Source organism: Mustela erminea, chromosome 15, assembly GCF_009829155.1.
Source record: "Mustela erminea isolate mMusErm1 chromosome 15, mMusErm1.Pri, whole genome shotgun sequence".
Lineage (NCBI taxonomy): Eukaryota > Metazoa > Chordata > Mammalia > Carnivora > Mustelidae > Mustela > Mustela erminea.
The window spans coordinates 69,608,179-69,620,027 of record NC_045628.1 but is presented as its reverse complement, the minus strand read 5'-3'; the positions used below and the strand labels follow the sequence as shown (position 1 = coordinate 69,620,027).

The following is an 11,849-nucleotide window of genomic DNA, read 5'->3' as shown; positions in this document are numbered from 1 at the left end:
TCGTTATGAAGGTTCAGAAACCCTTCTTCCGGGTGGGGAGGAATGGGTCCTCCAAGGGGATCTTGGAAGTCAAGGAAAGAATGGACAGCACAGGATGGGAATGAGAACATTCTTGGGAACTACCCCACCTCCTGCTTCCTACAGAAATGCAGGGATGGTGCCACTGATGAGATCTTACTCACCCTATCACAGGGGACCATTCCCTTGGCTAAAGAATGTGGAAGAGAAAAAGCTATGTTGCCAAGGTATGTTCTGTGATTCCCACAGACCATCTCCTGAGACTGGTTTCAAGGAGCACATGTGAGCCATTAATATATTACTTTCCTTTTAAACTCCCAGATAAGACACCAGGTGGTAAGACGGAGGCACCTTTGATCTCAACAGCCTTCAGGTCCTCCTTTCTTCCCTCTCTTCTGTCCCCCCACCCTTTTCCCCCTCCTTCAAGCGTTTTCTAAGGGTGACATATGAATCATAATAGAGCGGGCCACGAATGTATTTGCATGTGGCTGACGGTTGGCTTGCAGACAGCCCCAGTCTACACATGCTGAGAGGGCCAGTCGCGGCCGGTAGGGACACTGCGCCCCTGACAAATGGGTATTCCACCATCTGTGGGAGATAAATCAGTCTCCTCCATCCAGGGACATCCAAAGTAGAAGATTTCTCACTAGACCTGAGAGTCTTAAGGACAGGAATTGTGACTTACTCCTCTTAGCCCCCACAGCATACCACTCGCAGTCGGTCCTTGACAACGCTTGTTGCATAAATGGACACAGTTCAGTATTAGTCCAGGACAGGGTTTAAAATCACATGCTAATTACAGATGACAGAGAGGACTCTGGGAGCCCCTCTACCTCAGGAGCCAGGAGCAAAGCCAAGAGTACCACAGGGTGTGTGCCCCCGTGAACGGGCAGATGGTAAACACACATCTTCAAGTGAGAAAATCCAAGTTGCCATGAACACAAGGTCTCGCCGGACGTGGGTGGGTGTGTCCGTCTACGTTATCTGACCTCTGGACCAGGAGCCTCAGGATGAATGGCCACCCTTCCAGCTGGAGATATTTTCTCGCCTTTGAAGTCTTCTGATCCATAGTAAAAATTAAAAACGGACTGCAGAGTTTCCCTTTTCTTTCCTAAGCCCAAATGAAGTGCCTTCCATGTCGTTGGCACTTACTCAAGACACATTTGAATGAATGATTTGGATGTGCAGGCAAGCTGGCAGGGACATCTGTCACAGCGCCGATGGCCAGCGTGGATTTGGCTGGTCCAGCTGGCTGGGCGGGGTTCCTCGTCTTCCCTCCCGGCTCCTCCTGGAGCTGGCGGAGCCGGCTACCTTCTAAGATACAGCAAAGCTTTTCTTTCGTGTAAAGAGATGTTAGAAGACATGTCTCAGGGTGCTTCCTTCCCCGTTTCTTGTTAGGCCTTAATTTCCGTTTGCATCAATCTCCTTATCTGAACAGAAGCCCTCCTCCCCCCACCAATCCCTTGTGGGGTTGTGGGAGGCCTTCGTTTCCCAGTTTCCTCCTGTGGCCGCTTTCTCATCTCCAGTCCCCGAGCTGCTGCTGTTTGAGGCTTCCGCTTTGGCGGCCCATTTTTCTGATGGCAGATTTTTGGCGGGGCCGCCAGCCTCATAAAACAAGGTAATGGTCCTGAGGAAGCAATCACTTTAGCTGTCGTTTCACCGCAGGGTCCAAAGAGCCCCGAAAGGACCCCGAGGAACAAAAGGGAAACAACAGTAGCCCCCCCGACAGCCTGGGGACGGCAGGGAAGGTGACGCCGAACGTTAGGAGCGCTCCGAGAGGTCCTGGGCCTGCACAGGACACCAGGGAACCCGCAGGCTCTGTGGCCGGCGGACTCTTCAGCCTCCCGGCATCGAAAACCTAACGCAGGAAAGAACTCGATCCCACTGTACAGTTTTGCAGTTTTCCTGAAGGTCAATATTGCACGTGGAATGCCTAATGGGGAACTGCTATCAAAATGGCAGCTAATTACAGGTTAGTGGATAAAACAACACTCTTCTCTGGAGAGCTTGTGCACATAGGCTGAAGGATAAAACAGGGCTGAATGGTATTTGATTTCTTTGTGTTTATCCAAGTCACTGGCCCAGGCAGGAAGGTAATATATGAAAAGGGACATTTTTGAAATAGTTGTTTTTGAATTATGCCCATGAAATATACACTCTGCTGTGGGGGACATGTGGGAAAGCTATACTCTGACCGCATGACTAATTTTTAAAGCCTTGCATAGAGAGAATGCCCCCCCAAGAACACAGCTGGGTTATTCCTTCGTGGACTGAATGTGTCAATTATGAATTGAACTAAAATGAAATTTTCTTCCATTATGGCAAAGGGAATCGAGGAGTGGACACTGCGTCTAGGGTATTACATAGTAGTTCATACACCAAGTACTATTATTTTATTAACTTTAAGAACATGTTTTACATAAAAACAGGCAACATCAAAAAAGCTCAGTTGATAAATAAACATAATATATCACAGATGATTTCATTCCACATTAACCTACATTTATTAGCTTAAACTGAGAGATTAGGGGAAAAAATTGGATCTCATTCCAGCTTTAATCGTGGATACAAATTGTTTGAAAGTTACTTCATTAAGATTCTGAAAATCAAAGATTAACCTATGCCATCTGATCCATGCAGCCATTGATAAATTCAGTATTTTCAAAGGAAACATTGAATTTTTTTCCCTCGCACCAAATTGAAACCTTTCAGAAACTTGTTTAAACGCATCAAGTACCTAGCCCATCTTTTTAGTATGCATGAGCAAAATACTATTTAATTTCACACTCAACTAATCCTTTAATAATTTTCTTTCAGCCAGAATGAAAAAGGCTATTATTAATTTCCTAATAAAATAAAAAAAATAGTTATCAAGGATATGACTCTAACCTTGGACCAGTTTCAATTTCTTTTTATTTTTTCTGAGCATACATCGAAGATTAATGTCAATGGCAAGTGAGAAATTGTCCCTAGAGAAATATTTAAGGTCTTTTTCTTACCACATTCGATTGGACTGGAATGAATTGACATTATAGCATCTTTATCATCACTTTTAAAATCCTACTTTCTCTTAATACCGACGGTGAAGGCTTTTAGAACTATTATTTACTTTAAATTAATAAAGTATATCACAGACAAAAATATACAATTTTACATTTAAGCAACATTAAGGGTCTCATTTCGGTTGACCAAAAAAGAAAGTTGAGGCAATTTACAGGTATAGTTTAATTATAGAGATTACTCTTCCTTTAGGGAAAAAGAAGGAATCTAGGTTTCTCACTTGTCTCCAAGGGCAAGATACTGCAAACCTCATGATCAAAACACCTGCCAGTTAAAAGCTCGATCACTGAAAAATGATCACGGCAGCTTCAGTGTTGACGCCCATCAACAATAACATCAAAACCGAAGGGGGGAGAAAAGCCCACCCTAACCAGAGGCATTCTAAGCCTCTACATTGAATTTCCTGTTTCCCACCAGTTTATGACCCTTAATGTTACTGGATGGATGGTTGCATATTTGAGATGATTAAAAAATAAAAGACGGGGTTAAAAGCACCTCCTCCTCAGTATGTAATTACACACAAATTAAAGATTCCTTCTGACAGTCCTAGGAACCCCATTTGTTACTGTTTTATGTATAAGCACCATTGAGCCAATTTTAAAGCACATTTGGAGTAATCAAATGTTTAGTGTCTTCAAGTTTTCTTGATTTATTTGCCTTTAAACAAACAAAAGAAAACATGTAAAGTGTGATAATTTATGCTCTTTCCACATCTGAATTGACAAAAATGTTAGTTTTGGAAGTGCTTTTAATCACCATTTTTCCCAACAGACATGAATGGCTTCCTGAAACCTGATGATTAAATAAAGAAATCCGTATCTCCAAAAGAAGTGTTTATCTGACCCTCTATCACCACATGCAAAGTAAGGGTCAGTCTGAGAGGATTTTTCCCAAACTCCTAATGGAAATGGCAGACAACACGCAGGAAAGGCTAACCTTTGAAATGACCAACTTCAAGTTTCTTAAAGATCTTTGGACAAAAAAAAAAAAAAAAAAGAAAAAGAAAAGAAAAGATCATGTAGCAGTTTAAAAAATTAACAATTTACAAATTATAGAAAAGATATGCTATCTACAGTATATGCCAGGTGACTCACTCATGTTTTTTTTCAAACCCACATCCAAATGAATCATTACACTGAAACTACCACCTTGGATCTTGGTGCTTTCCACAGTTCCGCAATTACAGTGAAGAAGGGGACACACCAAATTGGTTGTGCTGCTGCCCTTTTCTAGGGAGAATTGGGCAGAAAAGAGAAGGAAGTGAACCTTCATACTCTTTGGTACAGGCCCTATATAGCAAACTTCAGCCCGGGGCACCTTTTTATGGTCAAATTAAAAACCTTTGAAAACAGAAGTTTATCATGGAAATGCTGACAGATCCTTACCCTGAGAAGGGCTGGCAGGCAACACAATAACATTAGGAAAGCTGTCCCTCAAGCACAATCGCACTTCAGCGCAGGGAACAGAGCTGTCTAATGGGTACCGTTGGCCAGCAAACAATGGTGATTTAATGTGCACGAGCCTTGGTCATACGGTAGCTCCATGACCCTCTAAGCTAAACCAATTTTTCTTCTCTTCTTTTTTTTTTTTTTTTCCGACTGAAATACGCCTCAAAGGGTAAAGGATTGCAATTTTAGCCTTCATTCATGGATATATTGCTTTCTTTCAACAATATCTGACGGGCCTGTTAACCACCACCCACGGGGGTGCTGAGCGTTTCAGGAGGGGCTCACTGAATACAAAACACCAAGTGTTTTCAGCAGTTTATTTGTATTTTGTTTTCTCTGCTTATTTTTATATGCACCACGTGTAAGTTAGATGAGGGCTACGGTAAAAACATTTTCAGTGACTGAAACCTTAGTTTTCCTTCTAATGATGTGGAGCAAATCACATATTCATCGATTATGACGAAGAAAATGATTTCTGCTACAATGTCGAGAAAAAAGAACAGTTCTCATCTACAGAGATGATTTACACGATGCAAGTCATGAAGGAGTTCTTCTTTAGTAAGTCTACTATCCAACTGAAATGATGAATCTAAAAATTCCCTTGAAAATACCATCTGGTTGGTCATGTATCAATAAAGGAAAGACAGTCCCCATCACCAGGCCACCACCATAAGAGCTATATTAAATACTTAGAAAAAAAATATGGAAACACTGTGGCAATGATGAAATCGATAGTTACAGAGATACACTGCCATAATGGTACATAATTTATTCTATGATAAAGTGAAATAAAAAATAAGATCAATTTGGTTATAGAAATTCCTTAAAGAACACCACCACTTAATTATTTCAAACTTGAACTATCCCAAGAATGTTGTGAAAAAAATTAGAAAGCACTGGCTAAAAAGCAGAGCAGTCTGGATACACCAATGTAATCAGCATGCCTTGTGCTTGTCTGTTAACCCTCTGAGTACATCTCTGACATTCAGAATCTCAATAGCTTCATGCTAAAGATTGCATTCCATCTGATTACTCAATATTTCTACTTGACAGGTCACATTCCACTGTTTATTCAGCACAGATCACTCAAATTCTACAGCGATACGATACGCTGGGATCCCCATGCTGAATGTCCCTCTGCGGGTGTGCTGGGAAACACTCCCCAGCTTTACAGGGTCCGCGGTCCCCCTAGACTCAGATGGAAAAAGGCCTGAGCCGTGCACTAGAAGTTCGGTACATAGATGCTGTAGCAATGTACGTAATGCCCACAGGAAAGACAGTAATTCGGCGAAAAGAAAGGAAAGTGACAAGCTACTGGCAGGTAGGTCTCTGCCCATTGGATTCTTTGTAGTCACACATTTAAAGTTCAGGCCAAGCGACAGAGCCACTCCTTAGTCTTAGAACAGTGCTTTGCTTCGTAGTTCTGGAGAAAGCAGTAATTTCTGACTGGTTCAAGGTGTTTTACCAACATGAAATCTACCTACACACCAACCCCCTTCTTGGTGTTCTGCCCTCCCCCTCCCGCCAAAAAACCCAGCTGATTTGTGCTACTTCATGATGTTATGTGCTACCATTACAGAACTCTCTGAAACGAGGAAACCTCTCGATAAATGATCTACTGTTTACATGTCAGGACAACACAGACCAAAAGGACAAACCAAAATGTGGAAGAGCCAAAAAAAAAAAAAAAAAACACACACACACACACACAAAACAAAAAACCAGGGAAACTCTGTCGCAAAAGCCATGAGATGTTGGGATTTTTAAAATGTATATTGATAGAGACCAAAGTTTATGAGTTGAAGAGTGAAAAAAGGTAATTAAAGACCAACATGTATTCAAAAATAAAGACCTGACTATACAAATTTGAAGACTGTCAGATACCTAAGTATATTTAAAACAGAGACAGTGAGCTCTGTTCGGCTGTCCAGATGCAAATTTCATGAGACATCACTCACTGGTTGTCTCCTGGGTCAGAGAACTGGGCAAACCTTTGCAGGACATTTGAGTCGGACCTTGTCTCCAAGACGTCATGACCAGCCTCCTCTCTAAGCCCAGCAGGACACACTGGAGGTGACAGGCCCTCTTTCCAGAAGAAATTCACTGGGGATTCAGGACTAGGCAGGAAAGTTTGGTAACAGGAGTGAAAACACGGGTCTCAGACAGGACTTGGCCCAAAGGGAGAAAAACAACATGTCTCTCTGGACAGCTAAAGGCAGTCGTATCAAAAGGTCATCTTAGGGAACAGAAGTTTTGTTCTCAGGGGCATCTTCTAGGTCTTCCATCCTGTTCTTCCTGGGAGGTTGTACATAAGTAATCTAAAGGTGCACATGTAATTCTCTTACCAATGGTTTATTTCCTTAAAACCCATTTTTAGAACATTCTGGAGTGTGCCTTCCCTTGCGCTTTCTCCTCATCCACCTTGCAAAGCACTTGCCTCTAGTTCCCTGTGCCCCAGCACCCCTCTGTACTCTATATGGATTTCACGCTGAAGACTGCAGTGCACAATATGCAGGTGAGAAAAGGAACAGGATCTTGTTTCCTCTTTCTGTTTGAAATCCCAGCCCTATAGAGCACCTGGCAATTTATTGCTCTTTTCCCCCAGTTGTTGTTGTTTTCTATAGATGTCTCATACTGAGCAGGCAGACCCTCACTCACCACGCACAAGACAAAGTATGGTGACTTCTGAGGGTCTGCGCTGTCACTAGCAGCAACTGATGTGGAAGCAGCATTTCTGGGGCGTCGTCAGCCCGTCTTCATGTGGAGGCGATGTGGGGGAGGGGGTGCCAGCTCTTTCCTGGGTCAGGCTGTCGGCCACAGACCCAGTCGCCTCCACTCGGGATGCAGGACTCGCGGCTGCGGACAGTCATACCTCTAGTGAAAAAAGTCCCTTTCAAAATGGGATTGTGAAGAAGAAAGAGAGGTCTTATGTCTAAGTTATAAGCCTGCTAGATTCTAAACCCACAAAAAAACGACAAGCAAGCTATCGTTCTAGATGTCCTTCTTGTCTGGACATCTCAGCATCTAAGAACATCCTTGATCTGCAGCAAAATCAAGAAGCGTGTGCGTATAGATCCAAAGGCCTGAAAAATTCCCCAGGGGTTCTCCATAAAATCCTATGCACTCAGAGGGTTAACGTGCGATATTACAATACTGCAGATCCTAGTTTGACTGACGAACACATTCATTGCTTCTATGTTTAAAAAAGTTGCAAATTAGCCTTAACCCTTTGAGGACCCTATTAGCAGCAAGTTGCCATCTTCGCAAACACCATGTGGTCATCTCGTTCAGCAAAGAGAAATCACTACAAAGATACCAGAAAACACACCTTCTGTTCTGCCATTCAAGCACTGAGTGCTAGATAGATCAGATGAAACTGTTTCACATAAATTTGGAAAACAACCTCAGAGTCTCAAAGGGTTAAGCTAGGACTTCGAGTAAAAGGGTCTTATTAAAAGGGCGAGTTTGGGGAGCGAACAGTCTCAGATGAGCTCGGGGAGTAGTCTTCTGATTCCGAGTTGAGTTCAGACGGAGCTGGCTGGGCCCTGTACCGGCTCCTCACATCCTGGTTGCGTCTTCGTCGGAAAACCTGCCTCTCCTTATCAAGAGCGGTGGTCTAGCAGGGGCATAAAATGAGAAAGAGGACAATTAGGCTGAAGGAAAGGGCGAAAGGAACACTTTCGGGAACTTTCTGAGGTCCGAAACATAGGCTGGCCAACTGAACTGCCCATTTCTGGCTCACTTGTCTTGACAACAGTCACCACAGGGGCGGAGCTCTCTGCTCCCTCCCAGGGCAGCTCTTAGGAGCCCCTGGTCATGACCTCAGGAGACACAGGCAGGATGGATGATGTGATGGGTTCAACCTCTCCCCAGCCCTCCCCGGCCTTCCCCAAGCTCCACATCTATTCCCCTTGGTCGCTCCCAGGCGAGCCAGAGAGCCGCCGGTGAACGGGAGCCCCAGGCCCGTGTGTCTGACACGTGAGGACACCAGGCGTGCCTCATTCATCAACATCCAGCTCCAGGCGGCTGTACAATCAAGATGAGAGGTGATGAAGTCGTCAGACGTGGAAACAGAGCCACAGGCTCATCCCGTTCTTTTAGCACCTCCTCATTCGAAATGATCTTATGATCTGTTGATGAGGGAGGGTGACCACATCTCTGGGAAGGACTGCTGTAACTTGAATGGAACCAGTGCCCTGAAATTGGAGACTGCTTTGACTGCAAGTAAACCAAACGGAAAGCCTACCCTGGATTTAACTTTACAAAGTTCATTTTCATTGTAGTATGTGGTAATTTATGAAACAGAGATTCAATTATGTGGGTATTCCAACTCCGGGGTCTCTCTGCCTCTTTTCCTGATGAAACCTCAGATCATCTCCAGGATGTGCTACCCAGCCGTGGCTCTGGAAGTTATTATGACATCAGAATTGGGAACGGCATGACTTCATTACAGATTTAATGGGTGTGGGGAGGAACGGGGTCATTACGGAGAAACCTTACACAGAGCGAAGAGTAGGTACAAAGCCTGAAGAAAAATATAGAACACATATAAAAGTTGAAGGCGTCCTTGTTTGAAAGTCTCTCTTTAAAAGGATGTAGCCTGGAGGTTATTCTGCTTTTAAGAGATTACTTTTCCTCTGTAGGGATATATACCACCATTTTTCCTCTTGAAAATTTACTGTTAGCTTCTTCAAAGAACAGAGATAAATTTATAGCCAGCCTGGTTCTGAGAACAAAGTGAAAACCAAGCCCCTCATACAATTGCAGTATAGCATTAGAGCAATCTTAGATCTAAAATAGGGCAATCAAAGTTCCAAAATGAAGTAATAAAGAGAAAAAGAGTGCCAGAGTATAGGACCAGTACAGTAAATGGCTTTGTTAGGGTGAACTGCTCTGCTTTAAAAACTATCCACAGACTGAAGAACAGCGTTACAAATCAACGAGGAAGATAAACTTTAATCATTTACTTCTCGTTTCACTAGATTGTTAATACAATGATTCAATAACTGGCTTGTGGAAATGTCTACCTTTGATTCTTCTATTTGCAGAATTTTTTTAAGGACACACACACACACACACACACACACACACATATAGTTCCTGGTCTTCTACCCTCTGATTTTATGGTATTTTCAGCATCATAAACCCAAATTCCTAACTTTATTTAAAACATTGTAAAGTTACGACACATGGTATTTTGCTTTCAAAGCAAACTGAAAATGTTCTGTGCGCGTAGAGCTGGATGTTTGTAAAAAAACAGACGTCTATTTAGTCTGACTTACATAAAAACCATTCTGTAGTTAATCCAAGAGTAATATAAACTCTCCTCTTGGTCATAAAAAATATTTCTATTTCTACCTTCTTGAGAAAAAAAAAAGTCATTGGCATTGGACAAAATACTAAGTAGCGGACTGAGGCTTTCCGGTGTGGGGAAAATAAAGCACACCCGGACTGTCGTCAGGAATTGTGACTCTGCTCTGTCCATCACCGGCTATGGGAACTATTTACTCGGTTCTCAGTTAAATAATGAACAGGAATAATCCCTTCCCATTGTCCTCGAGTTGCTGTAGGTAAACATGGATGTGCAAATGCTTTTTAAATGGCCAGATGCTCAGAAATGGAAGGCCTTGGTTGTTGTTTGTTTTTTGTTTTTTCCCCCTTCATAGTTGGATGTAAGAGACAGTTTTAAAATTAAATAACTGCAGGTCAGAGGAAAACAAAGCTCACATCAGAACTTCGGCACCCTCCCTCCCCCCTTCCTCTCCTTGGCACTTTCTCCATGTTTACTGCGTCTCCTCATAATCTACGCAATCCCTTCAAGGCATGCTCTTGGCTACAGCCACTGAAATGGGCCATTTCCCCATAAATTCTGCAAGACAGCTAATGCGGGGGCCGGTAGCACTCAATGCTGAGTCCATGCTTGGATGGTTCCATTCCCCTGCTTTTCACTTCTATTTCTCCAGATCCTCCCCAGGGCAACCACATTCTCTCCCTGACTCGTCCTTCTTCTTGAACAACACGTGCCCTGACCCCTTGGACCAGTCAGTTCTCACCACTCCTGGCACTTCCTCTAGTTAGCAGCTTTCTAAAGGTTGGCCGCCTCAGTGGGGGAACCGTGGTGTTCCAATCTCCCTCGCTTTCAGTTGTGCCACTAAACAGTAATTTCAGAGCAGTTATTTTTGGAAATAGATCATGTCATGATCCTATGTCATGGAATATAAGGGTGTGACGGTTGTTTCAGTTGGATGTATAGACTCTTAGAATTGTAAAAAAATTTATCAAGTATTCTTTGTCCAATGCTCTGTCTTTATAAACAGGGAGACTGAGGCCCAGGCATGTGGAGAGACTTGCCTGAATAGTACTGCTCACCAGGAAGAGAACTCAGTTCTCCTCCTGCAGAAGGCCTGAGAATTTTTTCCCCATTTACTCTGACGTCTACTGAAACAAGAAAATGAAGCTACCACATGCCAGTAGCTCACCCTTTTGTTCCAACCAGAGTGAGTTGGGGAGAAGACACTGGCCACAGGCAGCATCAAATGCCCAAAGACTAGGGCTTTCCCATGCCGATGGCCCGAGAACCCCTCTCTTTCAGGGAGAGCAAGCCAGGGTCCACTGCATGTATAATCCCATTCTGGGTCTGCTAACTCCAAGGGAGGCCTAAGTCTGATGACAGAGAGGCAGTTTCCTACCCACCCATGTCCTCCTAATATTCTCAAAGGCTACACAACTAATGACTGAGGTCCCAACCAACTTGCTTCCAAAGAGGCTCCAGAGGGGGTCCCTGTCTACAGGCCTCTCTTCCCTGGGCTCCTGCTCACTCTGCTTCCAGCTCCAGGACTGTGGGTCATTTTAAGAACGTCTTCCTTCTCTGTGCTCCACGAAACCCAGTTTTGCTACCCCTGTGCACCCTGCCTACACCGCAACTGCCCCCAATTCACTGTCTTCTCTGCCACACTGTAGACTCTTTGAGGGGCAGGATCAAGTCTTAGGCATCCCCTCTGTGTTCTCCATATTTCACAGCACACAACAAATACTCTGCAAACACGGCAGCTTTTGAAATATGGGGAAGTACCACAGAGGTCACATTATTTCCCTCTTGAGCACCCAACCCCCAGTTCATCCTGACAGGTCCATTATCCCCAGGTCCAATTTATTTACAATTCCTCGTAAAGCCCAACTCCTTGTCCTAACATTCACTATGTGCTCACAGGAAGAACTTCCAGTGTCTCATTCTTGTAATTACTCAAAATGACCTGCAGACTTATCCTCCATTACTGGACACTTGGTATTCTTACATGGTCCCCATCCACTCCGGTTACAGTT

At 43.7% G+C, this 11,849-nt stretch overlaps 1 protein-coding gene across 4 annotated transcripts in view; it reads right to left on the bottom strand.

The window, feature by feature from the left end:
* Positions 1-2,388: 2,388 nt before the first annotated feature.
* The window catches only part of DCLK1 (doublecortin like kinase 1), a 347,733-nt gene continuing 338,272 nt past the window's right edge, over positions 2,389-11,849 (bottom strand). For 2 of the 4 annotated variants that reach the window (XM_032314765.1, XM_032314766.1), the window contains exon 17: positions 2,389-8,142. In XM_032314765.1, coding sequence (XP_032170656.1) covers positions 7,978-8,142 — 165 coding nt within the window. In that variant the 3' untranslated portion in view covers positions 2,389-7,977. The remainder of the gene's footprint in view (positions 8,143-11,849) is intronic. The other 2 variants (XM_032314767.1, XM_032314768.1) reach the window with 1 other exon arrangement.